Source organism: Mugil cephalus, chromosome 7 (genome assembly GCF_022458985.1).
Source record: "Mugil cephalus isolate CIBA_MC_2020 chromosome 7, CIBA_Mcephalus_1.1, whole genome shotgun sequence".
Taxonomy (NCBI): domain Eukaryota; kingdom Metazoa; phylum Chordata; class Actinopteri; order Mugiliformes; family Mugilidae; genus Mugil; species Mugil cephalus.
Genome location: NC_061776.1, coordinates 2,385,328 through 2,410,373, shown reverse-complemented (window position 1 = coordinate 2,410,373; position 25,046 = coordinate 2,385,328). Strand labels below are relative to the sequence as shown.

The window sequence follows — 25,046 nt, the reverse complement described above, 5'->3', positions numbered from 1 at the left end:
TCAAAATAAAGTGAGCAAAAATATACACTAAATGAATAAATACCAGCAGGTGAAGTGCAGTTAAATTAATAATTAAACTGTAGAGTCGATACATCTTCTATATAATCTATATTCCTAATATACAAGTCTTTCTCTGACCTAGCCTTGGTTAGAAGTTTGATACAACTAAGTAACTATTAGTTTCAAAATATACCTGCAAGTTTACTTTTCATAACTTACAGATATATTTTGAAACGAATAGTTTTAATTCAGTGCTTTTACTGTTACTATTGTGTTTGTATTTATCATTAGTCTTATTAACATTGTCATCATAACATATTACTATTGACATAGGTCAGTTATTGTTTATTGCGTCTTAATTTTATTTATTTTCACTAACATGTTCAAAAGTTATCAATAAATGAACCAATCAATCTTTCTAAACGCTTTTTTCTGAATTACAGCTTTAGAGTGACGTTTACTTTCAAAACTCCATGACAGGAAGCGCTCCTGTAAACCCTGCGGTGAACTTGACAGCGGTCTGTGCAGGGGGAGCGGACCGGAGCTGCTGAGCTGACGGGTCCCAGTCGTTTTCCAATGCTGGGGAGCCGGGAAGCAGGTACCTCCTCCGGGGGCGGCGGGGAGGCGGCGGCCGGGCCGCCGAGCCGGGCACACCGCGAAGAAGGGACGCGTCCCGGGAGAGCGAGGAGCCGCCTCACCGGCCTGGTCGACTGGAGGCAGAGACCTTGCAGGACTTCAGCCCTGTTTGCTGCAGCCAACGCGGTGCTCTGGTAGGCATCATGACGCAGTGATATGAGAGCCTCATCCTGACTAAGGCTGAGCTCATGTTAACCCTCCTATCACTTTATCTTTGGGGTCGATTTCACCCCATTCAGTGTTTAACGGCAGTGAATATCTACGATCACCTTATTTTATCATATTTAATGAGTTTTCCTAATTTAATGAGATATATAATATGATATTATTCTTGATAATAGTTGTGAAAATAGTTTTTCATACCAGATGTTATAGATAATAAGAAAATGTACTGTATATGATTTTATGGTGATGTCTGTGAAGGTTCTCATTCATCCAGGTCAATGTTATCCAAAAGGCGTTTTTTTTTTTTTCTCTCATCCAAGTAGCTTCTTTAATTCTAGGAGACTGGCGGGAACTCTGTTGGTATAAAAAACCCATTAGAAACTTGCTGGACTTGTTTCATATATTTATTCAGGAACCAGTCCAGCAAGTCTGTGATCAGCAGCGAAACGTCTTATAAAAACTCCAAAGTCCAGATGCCTTTTGTTTTAAACGTCTTTTGGATTGTGTGTTTATCTGCATATTTCTCATAGTCGTGTACCAGGTGCTCTGAATGGATATGTGGGGTGGGGTTTATTTCATTTAGTCAACAAACAAGCAGAAAGTATCATGTGACACATGTTATAATTGTTATCACTTTCTGCAGGTTTAAATTGACCTCAAGAATAAAAACAGGTTGAATTAAATATTCAATACAGACAGCCTCACACAAATCTCACTTCAGATCAGTTTTTTAATGATTTTTATACAAATACATATATTTATTAAGTAGATATGCTCATGTTATTTCAGGAGTAAACGTCACAGCAACAGTAGCGCAAGTATCGTCTATAAAATATCCAAATATTCATTTATTATTTGTGTTTATTGGTTTGTTCATCTGCATTGCCTTTCGTTTCTCTCTCTTCCTTGTGTCCACACTCTCAAATTGGGGTACAAACTATAACCACTAATAACATATAAACATCTCACAGACTAAATAAATTAAATAAATAACAGATGATGTTACTGCATTTCAAGGGGATGAGCAAAACTTCTAAGTCTGTGAGTCATGTCTTTTATATAGATGGATCCTAGATAGACCAGTGACCAGCCCCAGCGCCACTCCTCTTCCTTCTGGATGTACTGCAGCTAAAGGGAAATGTGATGAGCCCAATCAGATGATTAAGAGGAGTCCATCCATAGTTGTCCTCACATACAGACTCATTTCTCGATTAGAATTTCAGCAATTTGAAAGTCCTACAACCAATCAGAGCAAAAAGCAAAGCTACAGGTCAAAAGACTGGAAGCAAGATTAAATTTGTACATAAAAGCTTGTAGTTTCATTAGTTTACTTTGCATCAAAATAAACATTATTATATAAAGAGTAACTTAATCATCAGGTATTCGTTCCACAGAGGTTATTTCCATGCGGACTCTCAAAACAATAATGCAAACTGTTTTGTTTTTACTTTTGCACTGAACTCTTGCAAATCTTCTCGACCCTTAAACTAAGCCCTTCTTTTTTTGTGCTAACATTTATTCAGCAATGTTCTGGTAACATCAAAGTCTGACCATGCAGTAAATACATCCTAAAATACAGAGAGCTCATGCTGGTTTTTAAGAAAGGCATTCTGAAAACAAACTTGATGTTGCTTCCCAATTTTTGGCCTGTAGAGTATGCTTTAATCACCGTAAACATTTCGTCCTTTTAACTTATTTTCCTGTATCCCATTGAAGAGGTAACTAGCAGAATCCAAACATTGTGCTCCTCAGATCTGCAGACATATTTTAGGAACAACGGAGCCGCTTAAAACGCTTTGCCCCCCTCGGAAGTTTCTATATTTCTGCAGAAAAGTGACTCAAAATATCAGCAGACTTTCACACAAGTCCTGAAAGTAGACGAAGAGAACTCAGTCACAGGAATCAAACATATATATGGGCATTTGTTTATTTGGGAAAATGAGCCAACATTACGTAGTAACTGCTGCCCTTCCTGAGAGATTAGGAACAGCCTTCAGTTTGTGATCTTTACTGAATTCTGCTCAGTTAGTTGAATTTGTTTAAATGTTTGAGATTTGCTTCATGTGAAGTGAATCACTGGTGCAGAAACAGAAGAGAAGTGGACCTGTGCAGCAGCCTTGTGGCACACCGCAGTCTGCCATAAACAACCCTTAGCATGAGGGTGAATTTATTTATTTATTTATTTGCAGGCTTGTGGCCTTCAGCTCTTTTCGAGCCTACAGCTTCGTGGCCTTCCTGCTAGCTCTGCTGCTCTTTGCGGTGACCGCCAGAGACGTCATCCAGTCCAGATCTGCAGGTAACACCCAGACGTCCTCCAGTTCTACACCAGTGGAGCGGTTTGAATGGCATCATCAGTTTCTTTCACAGTGACACAGTGTTTCTGTAGTCCAGCCCAACACGTCAAACATGAGTCACTGAATTATTAATAAAAACAATTAGTTAAATAATTCATCAGATGTCTGGAAAGAATTGAGGGTTAAACATGCACTGATGCACTAAATGCAACGCTAACGCTAATAAATGCTGTTTACTGTGAGCATTGTGACCTATTCAAGTCAGTGATGATGAGTAACAGGTTTCTTTTGTCCACAGGAGGTCACTTATGGCGCAGCATGACGTCAAGGTAGGACACTGGAGGGAGTGGGATGTGAATGTTTGGTCTGAGCTTGTTGCTTCTGTGTTGAATTGAAATGTATCCGACAGACTGACAGATACATGAGGTGATTGCCCTGATCTAAGATGATCAACTTAAACTGTTGACATCACATGGACGAAAGTTTAACTGGATGAATGTGACTCCTGAATTTGATTTTATCCTCCACTCTGTTGTTTGATGACATAAACTGTCTCCTTTGCAGCTGGACGAGGCCGACGATTGACATTTGACTGAAAATATCCCAAAAAAGTAAACTGAAACTAGTTGGGTTCCTTATATACGTTTCATAAAAGTTTGAATGGCTGGTGAGGAGTTGGGGTTTAAATGGGAACATCTGTGGGTGTTTACCACTTAAAACTCACATGATTAGGGTCCGTTAACAACCAGTTAATCGCAAGTAATTGGACGAATCTGTTTTGATCTTGTTTTCTTTCCCCAATGAATGGTACGCAAAGACTCCAGATGAAAACTGCCAGTCTTTAATGGCTGAAGAAGCTACTTGGATGTTCAGCTGAGTTTATTTCGTTTAGGTTTTTTTCGGATAGGCCATGACCTGGATGCCAGTTTTGATGTTGATCTTAAGCGTTTCTGCACCATTTTCCTTCTGATGAAGAAACTGAATTTAGCGTTTTGCAAAGAATACTAATGCACGTTAATAAGGAGAGATCAAGCAGGTGACGGATGGACGTTTGTTGAGGAAACCTGAACGTGGAAGGTCTCAGATGATGAAGTTAGACAGGAACAGGAGCCGCTGGAGTCTGGACGCTGGTGGCGGTGGAGAAGAAGATAGAGTTTAGAGGTGGATGATAAAAACCTCTGATGAAGACTTTTTGGGATGACCATGGAGAGGTGGATATGGGAAGGAGAAAGGGGTCTATGGGGATTGCTATTAGCTGTTAGCGCCTCTGGTGGACATTGTGCTGGAACTTCAGTTTTTCTCACTTCATTTTTCAGCCCAAGAGGTTGCAGCTTTGCTCTGGTCCAACCTGATATGTGACTCAAGCCTAATTGTTTTCAGCGAACAGTAGAAGAAATTAAATCAGTTCCTTTTCACTGGTTTTCAGTTTACTTTAATTGAGAAGTTTTATTTTCAATACGTGAAAATATTGAAGGCGAATAATTACGATATGTGTTGTAAAAACGTTTCTATTAAATCAGTCTACGGTTAAAGCCTCTAGAAATAGAGTGAAATGGAAAACCCCAATTAAAACATCCAAATGTATAGTTAAGAATGAAACCTGAGTCAATAAGTGTAGTGGTTTTATTTGTCAGCAGCTTAAATTAGTTCAGCCTTCACATGCTTTGCTCTGAGACACATGGAAATATCCATTTAGATCTCAGTCTGGTATAAAAACATACACATACACAAACTAATCACATCTGCATTTAATAAAAAACTAAACTTTAAATAGTTCCACCAGGAAATAAAACGTTCGCCACCTGCACATCAGTGACTTCAGTGACATCTTTTTTTAGAGACTCTTTCCTGGCTCAGAGAATAAAATCCTGTCAAACCGAACGCACATGGAGTTGAACAGAGGGTCATACTGTTCAAACCAATGCGGAGCTGATTGGTCACATCTGACCGTCTAATCTAATCCCGCCGCTAATGTCTGTATTAAATCAGGACTCAGACTTTGTTGTATAGCTGTGTCAAAATGCTTAGGAAGACCATCAATAAGATATTTTTTAAATAACCATCCACGTCCGTTACCTGTTTTTCTTCTTCTTCAACATCACATACAAATAACCTTCTCAATCTCAGAGCACTTCAGAAATCTGTCTAATTCATAGGTCTTCAACTAACATGAATCCAACATATTTTAGTAAAGGGATACAGGATAACTTAATACTGAATGCAAAATGATAATAAGGATGTATATTTAAAAATAAAAATTTTAATATAGAACACATATAGTAGGTAGTTGGTCCCTACTTAATCTCTCCATCAGTTTGAGAGTCTTTGGCCTAAACAACGTTGAAGACCCCTTGTCTAATTTTCATTTAAACCTGGAAATAATCTGATAGTTTTAAGACAGATGACTTTTAAAACTCAGAAGAAAGATTCAGATTTCTGGCTCGGAGTGGTGGCAGTGATCTAGTCAAAGCCCAGGGGCCGTTTTTATCAATCTTCTTACAGTTACTCGTAAGAACTGTTAAGAGTTGACATATGAGTAAATAATAAATAAAAAAAAAGCTTCTCTTAAAAGGTATTAATCAAGTGTCTCACTCACACTTTTAGTGAAGTGTAGGACTGAATCTTAAGAGTCAGTTTCAGAGGTGAATTATGACAAAAATATGAGCCGTAAACGGAATTTTAGATTATGACGTCATTTCCAAGTCCATAGAAATGACCAATGTCTGAATGGAACAATTTAACTAAGAATACTGAAATATCTTAGAGAGCATCTCAGTGAATGGTTAAATGGACCAGGCCACTTAACACATCCAAGATGTTGTATCAAAAACCTTTTCCTGTAGGCATAGATGTTCTCGTCCACTCTTGGATCAATAATCCTAACATGTGTGCTGTCGATTGCACCGACTGTGAAACTAACCGGGCTGTAGTCGGGAAGTCAGAGAAACCCATGACGAAGGTTGGTGGCAGTAAGGACCATTGTTGTTTCCAGAACAGTTCTGCTAAGGGACAGTTGTGAAGGTCTTGAATCATCAGCGTTACACTGTTGCACTTTTCCTGTACGATGACTTTTAATTCCGGTGTGAAAGCTCTGCTGCGTGTGGTTACTGGTGAGATGACGTCCTTTATAAATCTATGACACAGATAATACCTGCTCCGTCCAAACCTTCATCGTTTGACCAGCTGTCCGTCGTCAAAAAAGCCAAAACATCTCTCACATGTCTCTCTGGCCTCAATGTCGTCCTCTACTGGCAACTCCTAACCACTTAGGACTCCTCTGGAGGTCTCTGAAACATCTAGAGGAGTAGGAGATTCTTAGACTTCAGAAAGTTGATAAATAGCTTTAATTCTTAAGTCTGAGAGTAGGACTAAATTCCACAAATTTTCAGCACTTAAGGCACTTGATAAATACGGCCCCAGATGTCCTTCTGTTGATACTCAGTTGGGTACAATCAACTTGGCAGAAGCTTGTTGTTGATCAGCTGAAAGCTTCCAGCAGAACGTTTGCAGACTGTGGGAAACATCACAACGACAGAAAGACTCTGAAGTCAGAAGAGTCAGGCTATCGTGAGTAAAGAGCGGATTTCTCAGCATCAAATCGTGCGGGCTGAAGGTTTCTAAGGCAGCAGAGCATGGAGATCTAAAATAGTTTGGGGAAACTGGATCAACACATGAAGATTTGTTTCGGATCCAGATCTAGAACGGACTCCGTGAAGGCCAGCAGACTACGAGCAGCACCTCATTCTCCAGAGACCTGCTCCGCCCTCTGGTTCACATCTATGTGGAGGTGGACTCATACTGCACCATTACAGTGAGTTCAGACAAACCACAACGGAGAAGAAGACCAAGGGCTGTTCACTTTCCTCCACGTCTACATGCTCTCAGGTCAGCAGACACATCCTCACTGGTCTTCATCTCCACTTTATATCAGTTTCGTGTTTTCTAATGAGTCATGACCCATTTGGCTGACTCAGTCTGGTGTTGGCAGTGTTGGAGGAGTCACATTGGGGCTCTTGTTGACACGCCAGCCCTCATTTTTAAAGCCAGCGCGTGTTGGGTGGTGTTCCGTTACTCGATGCGCGGTGGGATTCAGCGGAGGTGACGGGGATTTGTGGGCGCCAGGGTGGATGCAACAGATCTGAGTTATGTAAGTGACAGTGGGTTGGGTCTGGGTCAGGGACAATTCAGAACGAGGAGACATGGGAGTGCAATTTAAAAGAAAAAAAATAGTAAAATAATAAATAAATGAATAAAGAAATACGGAAATATTAAACAGGTAATAACTTTTATATATATTAACATCTTTGTAATTAGTTTATTTTCACATTTGTTAGTTTATTTTTGTAGATTTGTGCAGAAACCATGTTCTTCCGTTTTGTCTTTTTTTTAATAATTATTGTTTGAAATGATTTTGATTTTTATATTGTGCCATTTTACAGAAAAAGAAATAAAAAATGAAAAAAATAAAAGCACAAAAATAAATGCTATTTTATCAAATAATTTACAAATATAAAAACAAAAAATATTATTTATATATTTATGTATGATCAAAATACATATATTTAGACATTTCATTTTTCTTTATGTTAATCCCTCAAGTTTATTTTATCAGAGTTTATTCTGAATTCAAAAAAAAAAAAAAGTTTTATGGCTCCATATAAACTCCATATAAAAACTACATGAATGTATCAGCATCTCAAGTCTTACGTAATTTGCCATTGTTTGATCAGTAGGTTTATTTAGTTTACATGACAATGGAGTTAAATGTTGATACAGAGATGGGTGACACGCACCAAAGGTCCCTATTCACACTCACACATCATAGTTAATGTTAAAAACATCTTTGCCTCTGAACAACATCATAGTGTAACTTGCAAACTTCACTGATTTCCCACTTAGCATATGTGGCTAAATGTCTCTTTGACACTTCTAAACTGTCTTTGACTCTTTGACATTTGGCCAGCAGACTGGGATTGTGTTGTGTTGTTGCCACCTGCTGTTGTCGGTCATAGGTGTCTCGTGGGTAATTGTACATCAGGCTCAGAGCAAGTCTTGGGCAAAGGCTTGGAGGAGATTAGCTGCTGACCCAAAATGCGATCTGACAGCTGCAGACTTTGAGCCAGCCGCCCCTGTGAATGCGTGGTCATGAAAACACATATAGTTGCTGGTGAAATTGTACATTGTTCACGCTGACAGCGGAACTCTGGCGTAGCTGCTTTGCATGTTATGAATTTTGGCCACTTGGCAGCAGAGAAAGCTGCAAACACAAAAGCAAATAGCAGGACACCCTAATGAAGTCAGGATTATATAATTCTTTATTCCGGTTACGGAGAATAAGAACAGCAGGTCTCAAAATGTTCACACTTGAAAATTGGGCCGTCGGTTTAAGTAGAAAACCAAGCTGCGACATCTGTGGCTGAAAATTTAAGGTGTCTTTAACATCTGTCCGAAGCAACACTCAGTGAGGATGCATTTGAGAGAACGGACCTCAGTCCACATATGGAAGTGGTCTGGGACACATTTGACCTCATTCCTGGGGTTAGTGTGAACACACAATGGGTCACATTAAAAACCACCCACTCAACAGGGCTGATCTGTGTGTCAACCACTATTATACACCAATCAGGCATAACATTATGACCACCTTCCTGATATTGTGTACAGGGATGGGAATAACGGCGTTAAAATGAACGGTATTACAAATGGGGTAATCTAACTGATTACTGTTTTCATCTTTTTAACGCCGTTTCCGTTACTGAAAATTAAATGGGGCGCGTTACTTGGTTCTCAGCCACGAAGCTGGTTTTTTCGTTTTCCGTTTTTTTTTTTTTTTTGGCGAGGAGAGGAGGTAGGGTCGAAACAACCGCATAGGTCATGATGATTGGCTAAGGTGCAGTAGGCTTTCACTATAAGCCAACCGTGCTCGTAGTCAACTTTATTCTAATATCAGCAGCCTTTAGAAAGACCAGGGGTTTGACGGGTCCAATCTTCAGGTCATCAACAAACTAAAACTTTATCTGCAATGTACGTGATGACGTATGAGGGAGGAAAAAACAGGCAGCAGCTCTCACAGGTGGAGGTCTGACCCGGGACTTTAGCCGATGTGAAAGCCTTATATGTTACCAGTTGGAGTCTGAGGGGCAATAAATATTAAAAGTTCTGTGCAAGTACGTGTCTATACAATTCTATATGCAACTGACTTGTGAAACCTGCTAATAAACAAAAATCAAATGATTAGACATATTTAAACTTAAAAAAAAAGAAGAGTATCGCAATAGTTACTTTCCCTGGTAACTAGTTACTTTTTTTATAGTGGAGTAATTCAGTTACTAACTCAGTTACTTTTTGGGAGAAGTAACTAGTAATTATAAGTAATTACTTTTTAAAAGTAACGTGCCCAACACTGGTTGTGTAGGCCTCCAAAACAATTGTGACTCATCAGAAAAGTGGCACCATCCTTCTGGGGGTGTCCTGTGGTGTCTGGCAACAGGATATTGTTAACGTGTGCTTTTGAGGGGAGGGGCCTCTGTGGATCATCCCACAGATACTTGATCAGTTTGGGATCCAGTGAAGTTGGAGGCCAGGTCAACACCTTGTGCTGTTGTTCATGTTTGTGTGGGTGTGGGTGGGGGGTGCATGGTCTGGTCTAGGTGGGTGCTGTATGTCCCATCCAAGTAACAAGTAACACACTGATGAATGCCAGGTCCAAAAGTTTCCCAGCAGAACAGTGAATTGTCACAAGGTTTAAATGCTTTTTTTCTTCTCTCGGTCATAATGTTGTGGCTGATTGCCGTCTGTGCATTTGTAATGAGAGCTTTCTGAAACATTTTGTCTTTGGAGTTGTTAAGTAACTAAATAAGAAATGAATCTAAACAATATTTAACTGAAACATGGGTCCACTGCTAATGTTAGTAACTGACGCGATCATGTTGATGTTGATGTTAAAGTTATGTATCTCCTCTGAAATAACTAACATCAGAGCAGAGATGAATAAATAATGAATAGTCTAAATTAATATGTGCTTTTGGTGAGTGAACCTTCTTTTCTAAATACACTGTCCTGACTAAAAATACATAAATGTAAACAAGAATTGACAAATTAAATTACTGAGTACGAGTTCACAATGTGGGAATCTGTCATTAAAAAAAAAGGAAAAATGTAACCGCATGCCATAGATGTGTGTGTGTGTGTGTGTGTGTGTCTTTATTTAGTTGTGATCAGTCCTTGACAGCCCACCCATATTATGAGGACATTTGTAGTTGTGAGGACATTTTTCCTCACGACGTTTTTAGGGTTAACGCTTGGTTTATACGGCTGAGGTTACACCCTTAATGAGGTCAGGGTGAGGATTAGGCATTCAGACAGAATAACATGTTTGTGTTTTTTTCAATGATCACGCTTGAGACAGACGTAAACGAAACGTGCTGTGACTCAGAGTGATTTATGTTTTTGCTGCATTTGACTTCGAGGAAAGTCGTGTCGTACGACCATGTGTTAAGACATGAGTGTGTTAACAGCTGTGAAACCTGAGTGCAGTGTGTACATGATATCTGTATATATGTTTGTGTGTGCGTGTGTGTGACTCAGCTGTTTCTTCACTGCCGGAAGTGATCTAGACGTCTAATTGGGTAGCCTGTAGGGGGTGTGCTTCGGAGCGGCCCCTCTGATTGGACGTGGGCTCGACTGGAAGAAAACAACCACACAAAACAGCCGTGAGTGTTTCATCACAATCAGATGATGTGATGCAGTCATATGTCCACAATAAGCATTATGCAATGTATTTGTGAGTTTTCCTTGTAATCTCAAACATTTTATTTGTGATTTACCGTAACTCACAGTGGTTTGTTCTGTTGACAAAACTCAAAGTGTGGCTGAACATGGGTAAGTTGTGCTTTTGTCTGGAAGACCTTTTGTGACATCTCAAGGGTATAACTATGTTTTTTACCAACAAACAACTCTCTCTTCCTGAGGCTCCGCGGTCTTGTGTCGCTCTCCCAGCCTGCAGCCAACCACAGCGGTGCGTCATCATTATGGTAATGGCAGCTTTTTTTTGCCCAGAAAGCGCAACTTCCCAGTGTTGAGCCACACTTTGAATTACGTCCATCTGTGAGGTACAGTAATTCAAATACCACAAGCTTTTTTTTATGCGCAGGCAGATGTTCAGGTCTTAAAGTGTTAACAGCAAATTCAAATGGTTTAAATGTACAGGACTTATGAAGAAGTCAAGGTATAATCATTCTTTTTCATCATTTTGTGATCAAATTTGATCTGAGTTTATGCTTCATGAGTCTGCACCAGATTGGTTCATTTTAGATTTTTGTTTTTTAGGGTTGGTTGCTCCTTCTAACGAGTAGAGACATGATGTCATCATATGTCTTCCTGGCTGCTGTGGTTTGTTGCTGGATGATTTCTATGCTTTGACTGCATTGTTTTGTCATGATGGGCTGCACTAGCATAAGCATTCTGGGTGGTTAAACTAAACACTCAACAGGTTCTCGACTTTATCTTTTCTTATTTTGGGCTTTTTTTTTTAACAAGGCTTGAAACCATGAGCTGTATCTCAAGATTCAAGATCACTTTATTGATCCTCACAGGAAAATTTTGTCCAAGAGTCTCAGGATAACAAAGAACATATACGAACCAGACATAGACATAGGAATAAGAATCAAAATAAGAAGAAAATATGGTAAAATTAAGATAAAAGGATGAGTTAGTAAGTAAGAATTACAAAAGAAATATATAGTCCAATCTACAGTCCTATTAACCTGGAATATACAACATTTGTGTACAGATATGACATATATAGAGAGTTTAAAGTGTCTCGGTCCCAGAGTTTCTCAGTGTGGATCCAAAGTGTCTTAGTGTGATGTTATATAAAGTGTAAAGTGTCTGCAAAGTGTCTGTGAGTGCAGATGCCCAACAGACAGTGCAGTCAGCCAAACCATTAACCTGCTAACAGTTAGAGCTGTTACTTTCCTGAGAAGGTGCACAGCTCTTCATCATCTTTTTTTGCAGGTGATACAGTTACCTTGGCTTCGTCGGGCGTGAACTGGGTGGTTTGCAGGGATTGGGATGAGGACTGGCACCTCCGAGTCCAAGGCTATGGTGCTCTGCCAGGAAATGGTGGATTGTTCACTAGGAGTTGGGGTGTTGCTCACGAGTAATGGTACAATAGAGCGGGACTGGACAGGTGGTTCGGGGCGATGGATGCAGTAAGGTGGACACTGTATCAGGCTGTCTTGGTTCTATTTACGACTCATTTTATATTTGATGGTAATTAACTTTGGGTAATGATTAGTGACAAGTGACTGAAATGAGGTTCCTCCCTCAGGTAGCTCAGGGTGAGGGGCTCAGACATCCGAACGTAGCTTGTGTCACTTGACTGGGAAGTACAACCTGGTTTTCATAGGGAACAAATGTGATGTTTATTATCAAGCTTAAGGCGTGCATTAGCTGTATTTTGTTAAGAGTCAGGTTAGTATTTTCCCTACGTTTCCAGTCCTTAGTTGGTAGCGTCACATATCAAGCTGATCAGATGAGTGCATTTCCCAAAATGTCAAATGCATCATTAGAAAACAACACAGTGTGACACACATGTCACTTCTCTAGTGTCACTGTCACAAGAGTAGGTGTGTTTGGGATGTGGTTGTTGTTGGGTGGGGGCCGTTTCTGCCCCCCGCCCCATCCTCTCTGCCCTCCTGGTGGCTGCCGGATGGAATGTAGTGTGACTCGGTTATTTTTAGATGAGGCTGCTTGAAATACTCCAACCAGGGCTCCATTGAAGATAAACACAAACTGCTCTCGCACAGCGTGCCACTTAAAAACCGAAGTTTTGCATTTTCTTACCACTTGGAAAAAAACAAAAAACGAAAAAAGTCTTCTTGCTTTCCATCTCTGAACGTGTAACTGGTCTCGTTTTTGGCTGCCTTTGGTCGTGTCGTCGAGTCTTCTGAAGGTACCTGAGGCTTTTGACATGTCTCCTGAAGATCGTGGGGCAGGACTGAGGTACGGCCACGCGAGCTGGAGAGGAAAGCATGTCCTTACCAGCTCACCCAGGTCACACAAAGCTGCCAATGTTTAAGTTATTTGAAAGTTTTAATCTTATTTGACTTTATTTTAAAGTTTAAGGTTGTGAGATTTCTTCACCCGGAAGACATTGGACGTGGAATTGTTGTAGTGCTTAGATAGAACATTTACAATGTTTGCTAGTCAATCTATCATATAGGAGACTGCGAACTTGTTGTGTATGTATGTAGGTATGTATTCAGTTGTGCTTTGTTGTGTGCTTTATTTATTTATTTATTTTGGCTTTTTGATTTTCAGTCCACAAAAATCCCAGGGTTGTTCCGTCGAGGTTGCATCATCAATGCTCCACGTCTCTCCATAACACTGGTGTCTTATATCACTCGTAGTTTTTTTGCGCAGAGACAGGCAGGCACTAAATTTTTCAGTATGCAGAACACAAACAAGTATTAGCTGCATCACACCAACAGCTGGGTAAACATATTTACTAACCCCCACCGCCTGCCCCCCTCCATTCTTTCCAATCAGAAGTGAAGTGCTGAGATGTTTTTTGACGCCATTCCTCGCATTGTTTGTCTGGCTCTATTTTTAAAAGTGCCCGGCTCGTTAGAGGCTCAGACATGTCGCTGCCCATGTTGTTTTAGAGATTACAGATTGGGTAAAAAGTGATAGCTGCCCAGCAGCTGCTCGTGTGTTGCTGGCGTCCTCATCCCCTGCCTCCAATGTGGTGTTATGGTGAGGCTGTGAAGTTTTTTCTGCTGAAGTGTTGACTGACGTAGTGAAGTGTAAACGTCCCGGCTGATTGATGACGCACCAGAGGGTGGTCGCTGGGGGTGTCTGTAATGAAACACGATACATTCTCTTCTCAGTATCCAAAGTGAAGCACATGCAGCATGTGACCGGGGGGGTTGAAAATGTCAGGATTTGCAGCCCATGTGTATTGGGATTACTCTGATCCTTTTCAAGTTGTGAAAATGCTTTCGGATTAAACCTAAAATCATAACTTAGTGAGGAGTTATTCTCTGAATAGTCTGAGAGGACAGAGGTGGTCTCAATCTGAATTTTCAGGATATTCATCACATCTGCTACTATATGCAATGAAATCTACCAATTGCAGCAGTTCATTGAGAGTGATTTAGCATTGGTTCTCCTTTTTTGGTTTGTGCACACCAGTTTGATCAAGTTTAGCTAGTCTGTTTTAGCAGTTCACTTCAAGATTTAACATTTTATTTAGATCAAGTGCAGGCTTGTAAGTACATAGTGCCTAGCTACCATTCTACACACTCTTGCTACCTAAGAATATTTCAGACCTTGGCTTTATGTATTTGTTGCCCACATCAGAGGCCAAAATAAACATTTCTGAATAGACCTTCAAGTTAAGATTGATTCAAATTAAAGGTGACAGTTTGACCGCAAAAAAGAATTTTCAGAGCATGAATGCCCATAACTTTGCTCAGAGGATATTAAATCCGATCACCTCCCATGCTCAGTTTTCCAAAGAAATTTGTGAGTGCATATTCTTGGATCTCTTACCCAGTATTCATCTGTTTTTCATGGAACTGATTGTGTCCATCCCTCCATACTGCGTTATTGCTTCACAGTTTGTCTGTCACATGTTTTGTGGAAACCAACCTCCTACAGGGGCATGTGCCTGGAAGTCGAGAGGGTGGCAGCGGGTCGACCTTTCGTCTCAAGAGTTATTTGAGACAAGGCCAGCGGGGTGACACAAGGCCAGGGGGTTTGGGTCAGGTGGGTGTATATGAGATAGCTCCTCATGGCCTCTCAAGCTTGTTCCTAGCAGCCGGCTAATGCGCGATTACGAGGTATCGAGGTTTGGATGGAGTTGCGGTTAGAAGGGTTGACATGGGTAGAGTTTAGTTTTCTTTGGAAACGTTATGGTCGCAGAGGTGTGGAGTTAAACATGGAGGGGAAAATCAACCTGGAGAAATAGCACTGGATGCTAATTTTCACCTCTTTAAATACCACAGCTTTTCCTTGAGAGCTGCCAGGCAGAATAAATATGAGATGTGTTAGAAATTCCGTATTAAATCTGATCTCTTCCTGAAAATCTTAATAAATAATACACTTGTTAAATGATCTTCTCTTCACTATGTGCTGAGAATTCAACTGTGTATCCTTAAGTTGCTATCAGGCCACTAGAGTGTTTCTGCAGTTTAATAACGAGCCCAGACTTCCAGTTAGAGTCACACAGAGAACTGAAGACATCCCCATAGAGCCTTGACCTCAACATCGTGAAGAGTCAGAAAACAGTGGCCTAAATTCCAACTAAACAGTTTATTTTGGCACCAGATAAAAAGAGAAGATATATGCATTTACAAGTGTCCACGAGGTAACCACAACCACAAAAGTCAGCCCACGTTCCACTAGCTGAAAAAGGACTGTCCACCTACCCCTAATCAAATTCAAATGACTGAACCACACCAACCCTAATTCAGTAGAAGAAGATGGACGAAAGCTGTCTCCAAGTGTCCAATGTCTCTGTCCACATGGATTCTAGATTGGTTCATCTTTTCCAAACACTTGTTTCACCAACTGGTTGTTCTTCTACCTCCATGTTTCTGTCCCTCCTGGGAACCCCTCACCTGATGTTTACCCTATGTGAAGCAGACATGCCCAGAGAGAATGGATTTATTTTTCTTACTAGAGAAAGCAGCAGGTACTAAATCTCTCTGTTGTGATTGTGGTGGCTACATGAGAGAAATACTAGTGTCCATGTAAATACAATATATCCTCAGACAGAAGAATGTGAACAACCTCACTGCCAAATACCGTGACACACTATTGATAAATGGAGCTTACAATGGACTAAAATACACAACGCCATTGTTATAAACTGTATGGTGAAATCCTTTACCATTGTCCTATCACAGGCATTTTATCAGACAGTATTTGTCTGATGCCGTATGTTGAAATATCAGGCTGCTTATCTGTTGTAGTAACCCGATCTCCATGGCGACTCCACACCAGCCGTTTCCAAGACAGCTGCTTTCACACGACATGTAGTTTCCATCCTCAGCTGGATATAAATTTAGTACATTGTCATTTAAATGTGATGAACCCTTTTGAGGTTGCTGTGTTGATGTTTCCATTAGTTGCCGTTAAGTCCCTACTAGATTGTAAAAGGATATGTTGCTGTTGAATGGCAACAAACTCTTGTGCAACATTTTTTTGATTACTGACCCCCTGGCAGGACAGTGATGATTAGTTTCCAGTTCCAGTAACAGATACTCATTTATCATCTGTAAAACTACAGCTTTTAAAAGATGGAGGAAGGTTCCATTGGGTTCCAGTTGTTGGAAGAATAAATAGCCAAGAGAGGAAGCAACACTCTTATCTATTTATTGCTCGTGACCTCCATGTGTGCCTTTCCATAGCTGTTTTATATGAAGTGATCACGAGGGCCGATGATGGAGCTTAAACGGGAGATGATGTTTGGGAACCTCCTTGTCAGAGGGGAAAGTTTCATACCTCACCAGGTGGCCCAGAATTCCCAGCAGTGCCTCAGCATGGAAAGCACTTTCACATCCCTATTCCCATCTCACACCTGTCTGTTTACTCATCTTGTCTGTGTTATTGTAGACTGCTTTATTTAGACAATGACATTTTCATTGGAGTAGCTGGGGATTGTCTCAGATGTTGTTAGATTCCTAGAGGGGATTAAAAGGAGATGGCTAAGTAAAAGCATGAATTAAATGTTTTTTTTTAAGGTTATAAAAGTGAGAGGAAAGATTTAATTTCAGAAATAGTTTGGAAATAAACTACAGTCACCATATTTGACTGTATGGCTCTGGGACCTCGCTTGTACCTAGGTTACACTTAGATTTTCTGTTAATTTGAGGTTTTACAGATCCAGTTTTAAACTTAAACTTGGCGTGGCCATCCTAAATCTTAATTACATTACAATTAAATACATTCGATGTTTAGGATTTAAAATCTGGATGATGACGTCAGCGCTTTCACAACAGCCAAGGGAACTGCTGAGAGATGAGACTTTTAAAAGTACAACTCCATTTGGAGAACTCGTTTTTTTTTTTTATTGACACAATGTGCCACATTTTGGTGTGTGGTACATTCATGAAGTGTTGCCAGATCTGGTTGTGTGTGCATGTCTGAGACTGGAGAGATGAATTTCTCTGAAAGTTCATCTTAAGTGTGTGATGCAGCCTGTTATGATTTTAGGATTTTGAAACTCCTGTCATTTGATCTCATCTTTTGTTGAATGAGGCTTCACTTTTGGAAATTTGTCCCGAACATAACCGCTGATCAACTCTGGAAATAGTGTTTTACCAGTACTCGAACAGCTATTGATCTTGGTTGAAGGTGACTGTCTCAAGAACATAATTACTGGATTTTAAATTTGGTTAAAAATAAAGCATAATCTCATCAGCATATACATGAGATAGCACTTGAGGATTATATCTAGAAAACTTTGGAAACGTGTAGTGTTGAGTTCAATGAGACACATTATTCAGAGCCTAACTTGCTTAACTATTGATCTTGATTGAGTGTGAATGTCTTAAGAGCAGAATTGCAGTGTATTTATTGACTATATAGTGCTTTTTCTTGCATTAAGGATTTAACTGTCTGTAATTTATGAGATTTCTGAGTTTGGAAAAAGATAAAGCTTGGCGTCCACATGGATGGAACAACAATTTTTGTTTTTGATGGTACATCATGACCAAACATCAACCAAATCTCCTCCATTTAAGAGACGGCCGTTGATCTTAGTGTTAGCTACCAGTACCTCTGTCTTTGTGTTTCTGTAGCTGGGAGATCATTGACTCAGGTCAGGACAGCCGGTCTGTGAGTGGACCTCAGCTCAGCGACTCCCTCAAACTCTTCCTCCAGGAGACGTCAGCTTTCAAACAGCAAAATCCAGGCAAGGTGAGTCCGTGGCAGCCAACGACTCCAGACTTGCCTCAATTTGCCAGATTCCATCTCCCTCTGGGGCTTTACTGGGTAGTTCAGAAAAGTATGACCATGTGGTTGCTTTTTTTGCATAAAGACTTGAATATCCAAAGGACCAGCTAAAACAAGGGTGACTGGACTTTCTTGAAGTAATTTCAACATTTTCAAGAAACCCAACTTCCAGTTGTCCGTGTGTCAGCTTGTTTATTTGGATAAACCATGACTGACTGAGAACTGTCAAAGATATAAAGACTTGAAGAACAGATTTGTAACATAGCAGTGGTCTTAGTACGCCAAAAAAAAAAAATCTAAGTAGCATACTTTCCACAAACATAAATTAACTAACATACTTATGGCCCTTTTCCTGTTGTAGTTTTGCCTGTTGGTTTGCAGCTTGTGCACCTTCCTTGCTGTCTTAGGACGTTACATTCCAGGGATTGTCTTCTCATATATTCTAGGTGAGTCAACTGAATCTTTAATCTTGTTCTTATTTTTTAATTAGACTTACTGTATGTTTGTTGCACCAAACAGCAAGACAACTTCCTCGTTTGTGAGCTTAAATCTGATTCACAGCAAAGGGTTAATTTTTAGCTAAAACAACACATGATATGATTCAAGATGATGTGCAAAAGTGCTGAAGTTTTTTAGTTTCTCTCTTGGTTTCTCTCCGTAGTGCTGGGTGTCTTCTTGTGGCCTCTGATCTCATCTCATGAGGTTGGTTTGTGGCTGGAGCCAGTTCTGCAGAAGCTGGACTTTGGCATCGGGGAGTTTTTTCAAAAAATCAAGGAGAATCATGGTAAGTGTGATACATTGCATGACATACAGTGCACATACATGCATCGTTAGCACCTTCAAGACCAGACACGCTCCCCTTTTGACAGGAATTTAATGTGTGGTTTTCTTGTCTGAACAAGTACCCACCTCGTGGTCCTGTAATTGTTTAACAAGTCTGGATGGAGGCATCATGATGTAGACAGCTTCTGCATAAAGTGTGCCAGTCAATCACAAGAGGTCTTAGAGGCAAGGCTTGAAAATATGTCGGACAATTTTTGTCAGTGTCGGGGTTGACTTCAAGTAGGATTTTGTTTTTGCAAAGCAACAGAAAACCCAGCATTCACATTCATTTGAAATACCAGTGGGTCAAATACGAATGGCCAAACATAAATATGAGGCTTTAAATGTGTCTGATAAAGTCAACATCTCTTGCTAGACATTTTACCAGAAAACTAAATCAGTCTCCTCCATGCTTCCTTTCCTTCCAGAGAGGAAACGCATGCAGGCTGAGACTGAGAAAGAGGGCATCGAGTCAGACCTCTCCTCCATGTTTCCAAAGGTTGGCAAATCATCTTCTCATCTAAATCTAATTAGCACTCTGTTTACCAACAGATTCTTGTTAACGCTAATGAAATCTAGTACACATGATCCACATCAGCGTCGTGGTGTATAGAAAAAGGTTTCGTGCCAAAGGAAATCCAACTGTGCTCCTTTAGCCAAACAGCTGGCTTAAGAGCGTGTGCTTCACTTGCTCTCTGGATATTGGATCCTTCATGTAGTAATTCGATAAAGTAAGCATACGTAGTGCACAGGGGTGAGTCAGCATAAGGGCGGGGCTGTGGATTGAAACTAGAGGTGTGGAACTGTGTCTCAATTAAGACAAAGATTTGACTGTGTTTACACTTGAATCCCTAAAGACGTGACCTGACTTGAGAGTTACACACCTTAAACAAGAGTTCAGGTGTTTAACTACGATGAGACAGATCTGAAAGATGCATCGACCTAGAGTTTGAGAGTGACTTGTTACATGAGTTCAACTTGCTCTGCATTTTCATTGCAGAAAATATCAGTAACTTTGCAATGAGATTAGATTTGAGATCAACAATGGCTTGGTTGGTGTCTTAATTATCATAATCGAATCCATTGTTTGTGTCTGAATTGTGTCTGAGTTTTTTAATGGATGCATTTGCAAGATGAAGTAAAACGAACTTACAACATGCATTGTGGGTTATCCAGTAAGAAATGGATGGCTGATCAGGCATAACATTATGACCACCTTCCTAATATTTTGCAAGTCTCCCTTGAGCCTCCAAAGCTATTGTGATGCATCAGAGAATGGACGTGGTCCTTGTGAGGGTGTCCTGTGGTGTCTGGCAACAAAATGTTGTTAGTGGGGGGCGTTGAAGGGAGGGGCCTCTATGGATCATCCCGCAGATACTTAATCAGTTTGGGATCTAGTGAATTTAGAGACCAGTTGAACACCTTGTGCTGCTCTTCATGTTTTTTTTTTGTTTTTTTTTTGTTGTTGTTGTTCCTAAACAGTTTTTGTGTATTTGTCTGTGTCAGGCTGCATCGTCCTGCCATCAAGGAGTGTCATTGCTATGGGGTGGGGGTGTGTGGTCTGGTCTAGGTGGGTGCTTCATGATTAAGTAACATCCACAAGAATGAACAGCAGGTCCAAAAGTTTCCCAGCAGAACATTCAATTGTCACAAGATGGTTTAAATGTTATTTACTTTTACTGTCTGTGGTCATAATGTTATGGCTGATCAGTGTGTGTTCATAACTAGTATTAAAATGCCTCTCAAATGATGACTTGTGATCGTATACATAGTTCAGTGCTCTATATGCACATGAACATGATTTTACAAGCCACTCTTGAGGAAATATGTAGGTGCTTTTGCCGTTCCTGGTGATCATTCATGATGGCGGCTGTATTTTCTCTGAATGACTGAGGTGAAACTTGGTTGATGCAAAATGATGTCAGCTGAGCGTGTGGTTCGTCAATGTGGCCAGGACACACTGTGTGTTCATACCACAAGAGGAGATGTGGTCACAAGTGGCCCAGACCACCTGCAATCTGCAGTGCAGCATCAGGGACATATGTTAAACCCGTTTAGAGGCGTTGTTCTGGTGTGCACTGTAAAAATCTCCATGTGCTTCCCTCCCCACAGCTCGACTCTACCGTGTGTAAAGAACTGTCTGTATCGGACACAGAGGTTTCTGATGTGACGTGGACTGAAAACGGTACTTTTAATCTGTCAGAGGGACACACACCACAGACTGAGAACTCAGAGGGTACGTTCGTCAGTTCCACATCATCCCGTTTGTGCTTGCTTCCTGATCGTATCGACTTTACTCAATTTACTACAGTTTCTATTTTTTACTTCAATCTCACAGATCTCGACAAAGAAGAAGCCTTCATTGGTGGCCTCCCAGAATTCCCTTCCCTAGACAATGGTGCGACGACCAATGGCGACGACGACGATGATCTCAGCCTTGGCCTTCCCTTCCCCCCACCTCAGTCCCAGCAGCCAGACAAATCCAAGCCTCCGCGTCACGAAGTCCAACCCACCGACAAAGCCCTGGAGTTGGTTAACCAGATGGCAGGGGATGTCATCGCCGCCGCAGTCACAGCCGCCATCCAAGAGAGAATAGAGTCAGCGGTCGGCCTCTTGGCGCTGAGCGAAGACACCGAGCGGTCGAGACTCCCGGATTCGAGCAGGATGCTGGAGCTGCCCGAGGAGTCGGACAGCGAAGTGGAAGACTTTGAGCTGCTGGACCAGTCGGAGTTGGAGCAACTAGAGGGGGAGCTGGGGCTGGGAGAGGAGAAGGCCAATCCAAAGGCCAATCCAAAGGAAGAGCAGGACGAGGACGACAAGCCGGCCTCTTCTGGATTCTTCTCCAAACTCCTCCGACGCCAGTGATTGAGGAAAAGTTCAGTGGGGGTGAAGGTGGGAGTAGGGGTGGGGGGACGGGTTACAAGGGACAATGTGGATGGGAGACGAGGATGTTCTGGTCACAGGCAACTTTTTGGGGGGTTGTGAGAAAGTAATGTTTCCATGTATTTTTGCGTTAAGAGCTATTATCTACACTGAGATATTCTGCTGCTTTAATCTGAATCAACCAATCCTAATGCCGAGATCAGACTACATCAAATCAGTAAATCAGCCTGACAAACAAACCTGAGGGTAATGAGTTGGTTTCTCCAACAAATTTGTTGGTTTTTTAATATTATCACTTCATAAAGGATGAAAAGTGACTGTACGCTCCTCATAGAGTTAAGAATTCTTTTTTTTTTAATGTTACACCGAAACTTTACGACTCCCATCACCGTAGGTGACTCTTTGGTAAAATGTTGTGGTCTGATCGCGGGATAATCGGTTGTTGATTGGTTGCTGACTAATCTCCTGCATTGACTTTAATCATTTGCTGTTGTTATATTAAAGCAGCTGGATAATAGTGAGGTCAGTTTAGCATTTACAAGCTTTAAATGATTTATTACATATTATTACTTAGCTGTAAGTTATTACATGAAGTTGTGACAATGAACAAAGTCCAGTTTATTGTATATAAAAGAATCAAAAGAATAAAGTAATTGTAAGTTTAGTAATTACAAAAAGTCATATTTTACATTTTCAAATTACAAAACCAAACCACTCCTCAAATGTCTTCATGTCTGCTTTCAACTAAACTGTAGTGTGTGATAAACCATTTTAATAAACTACATGTTGCTTATAAATGCTAAATAAACAGGTCAAATACTAATAAAATAACCCAGAACATCCTTCTACACTGGACACAAAATATTCAGAAGTAGAACTGATTTTTCAATAAACCTCTAAGAAGAAAACTAAAAGAAAATCATCTTAAAAATACACTTTTTCTTTGTTTTTTTTACATCGTAGCCTAAACAGAATCCTAAACACTGCAGCAAAATCTGTATTTTAGCTTCCTTTCACACACATGAGCAAATAGCTTTGATTTGCAGCTACAACACAGACATCTCACAACTCCATTACCCACGATTCAATGATTCAAATCAGAGACAAAGACAATCACAAGGATCAAATCACTATTTATGTTTGGATGGTTGACTATAAAGGTTTAGAGAAGGAAGGAAGAAACCAGTTTTTCACTTTTTTCGATTAGTTTATTTTTTAATTTTATATGTACTTTTTTTCATGAAACCTTTATGTAGCTGAGGGATGTATTTATTTTATAACCAAATGCAGCCAGTCTCAAAATACTATGCATGGATATCGCATTTTGAGACAAAAACATACTAAACATAAAACTTCCAGAGCTTCAAGTTGTGGATTTCTTGGAAGGGCCTGGAGATAAATCTGATAAATCCTCTAATATTAACTCACAATAAAAGTTTAGATGTTTGTGTTTGAAATGTGACCTGTGGTCATTGGTGTCATCATCTAAAAACAACTCCAGGACTCATTGAGGGACTGGTTCAGGTTTCAGCTGATAGTCACAGTCTATATTCTAGGTTCTGGTCTCCCTAGGAAAGTTTTACATTCCTGAAAAAAGACACTTCTCAGAGGTGGTGGTGAAACAGGGAGTTCTGTGGCCTCCAATAGTAAATTTGCAACTACTGTTTTCCAACCTCATCACTGAGTCAAGTGTTAAATGTTCCAGTTAAAGCTGCAGTAAATAGTCTTTGACCAGCAGAGGGCAGAAATGTGCCGACTTTTACTAGGAAGAGGGCTTTCTCTCACTATCTGATGAACATTAAAAGGAGTTTTTTAGATTAGTCTGTTCAGGCTGCTTCAAGTTTCTGGTAGAAGCTGACGAAATACTCCATAATCTGCTGTGACTCATGTATCTGATCCGTTTCCAGGAAACCTTTGATTATTGCATTCGATTACAGCAAACAAATGGATATAAACCCTGTCACTGCACAAGAGCAGTACAGTCGTACCTTCACTCAGATAAGAATGTGTTTTTCTCCACATCACTTGGTGAAAGAAGGTGAACACAGTTACTGTGACTTAAATTAATCTTGGAGGAAATTTGAAATCCAATATACTTCTGTTTCTACATCACAAGGCCAGATTGAAACGTAGAAACTAGTCCTTTAAATTAGAGAGAACATGACAATGAGTTATTATGTTGATTATGTTACTGAATGTGTCACAGAAAAGTAACTCTATTGCAGCTATTGCAAAAAAACAAAAAAAAAAAAAACAATCACAATGTGGACTGTGATTCTAGCTCATCGCTGAACCTGAATTTTGAATTTTGCTGTTGAAATAGTGAATTAACTGTAAATGATCAACAGTTAAACAGAGTTTAAGGCGTTTGTCCAGAAGCACGTGTCACATGACTCGTTGCTCTGATTGGTTGCAGCTCTGTCCAGGTACATACATCTATTTTCTTTGTGTGACCTTAAAGACGTCTGACTCCTCCAGACTGGGCCTTTGGTGCAGAGACATACAGTCCAACAAACAGCGCAGACTACAAATGAAACTCCAGCAGCCTGAGCCAGTCCTAAAAGCAGTGAGAGGTTCACAAACAGCATCAGTACAGTGCAGGGGATTTTATCTGCACTTTAAAGTTCTCATCCTCCTTCCTCCTGTATTGAAGATGCATGTGACCAGAGCTGAAAGTCCTCTTCTGTTTGTAGAGCAGACCTGCAGCATCAGAACAGGATCCTACCTGATCTGGTTTAGACTCCAGTCTCAGTTGGAACCCAGTGAACATATTAAGAGCTTGGATCTGAAACTAAACTCAAAGTAAAGCCAAATGTAGTTTTAGGGCACTGGATGTAAATGGTCTGAGAGACTGTATTTCTATTTGAATGATGACTCAACGAAGTCCCTATTACATGACCTGTATATTTAAACACATGGATTTTATCATAAAGACAAACAGCAGTGTACAATGTGACCTCTTGACTGAATCATGTGATGCCTTTTATTACTGAGTGACGACAGTACAAATACTCATTTATCAGATACTGAGAGGACTTTGTCAAGGCTATGGTTAATATTTAGCTTGGATGTATTAACAGTCGAGGCATTTTCAAGCTTCACTAAACACATAAACCAAGATCAAATAATGTTGGAGGGTCAGAACCAAAATGCATTAATTAAATGTTCATGGAACAACGTCAATAAAAAGTTGTAACACTGTGTGTAGTTTCATTTTTTTGACCTCAGCATTATACACTGGCACTTTTCCACAGGACTCCAAAAAAGTGATAGTCCTACTGG

The 25,046-nt window shown here is 40.3% G+C and overlaps 1 protein-coding gene across 1 annotated transcript; it reads left to right on the top strand.

Annotated features, from left to right (window-relative positions):
- The first annotated feature begins 512 nt into the window (after positions 1–512).
- retreg1 (reticulophagy regulator 1) lies at positions 513–24,967 on the top strand. Its single transcript, XM_047589948.1, has 9 exons — positions 513–770; positions 2,991–3,097; positions 3,394–3,424; positions 17,906–18,023; positions 18,421–18,505; positions 18,721–18,843; positions 19,310–19,380; positions 20,994–21,117; positions 21,220–24,967. Exons 1-9 carry the CDS (start codon positions 577–579, stop codon positions 21,744–21,746), a joined length of 1,380 nt encoding a protein of 459 aa, XP_047445904.1. The 5' UTR covers positions 513–576; the 3' UTR covers positions 21,747–24,967.
- Positions 24,968–25,046: the final 79 nt, after the last annotated feature.

Coding starts and splice junctions, on each gene's coding strand:
- retreg1 (XM_047589948.1), top strand. CDS start 577: ATGCTGGGGAGCCGGGAAGCAGGTACCTCCTCCGGGGGCGGCGGGGAG. Junction 3,425..17,905: donor TGGCGCAGCATGACGTCAAG/GTAGGACACTGG, acceptor GTGTTTCTGTAG/CTGGGAGATCATTGACTCAG. Junction 19,381..20,993: donor TCTCCTCCATGTTTCCAAAG/GTTGGCAAATCA, acceptor CCCTCCCCACAG/CTCGACTCTACCGTGTGTAA.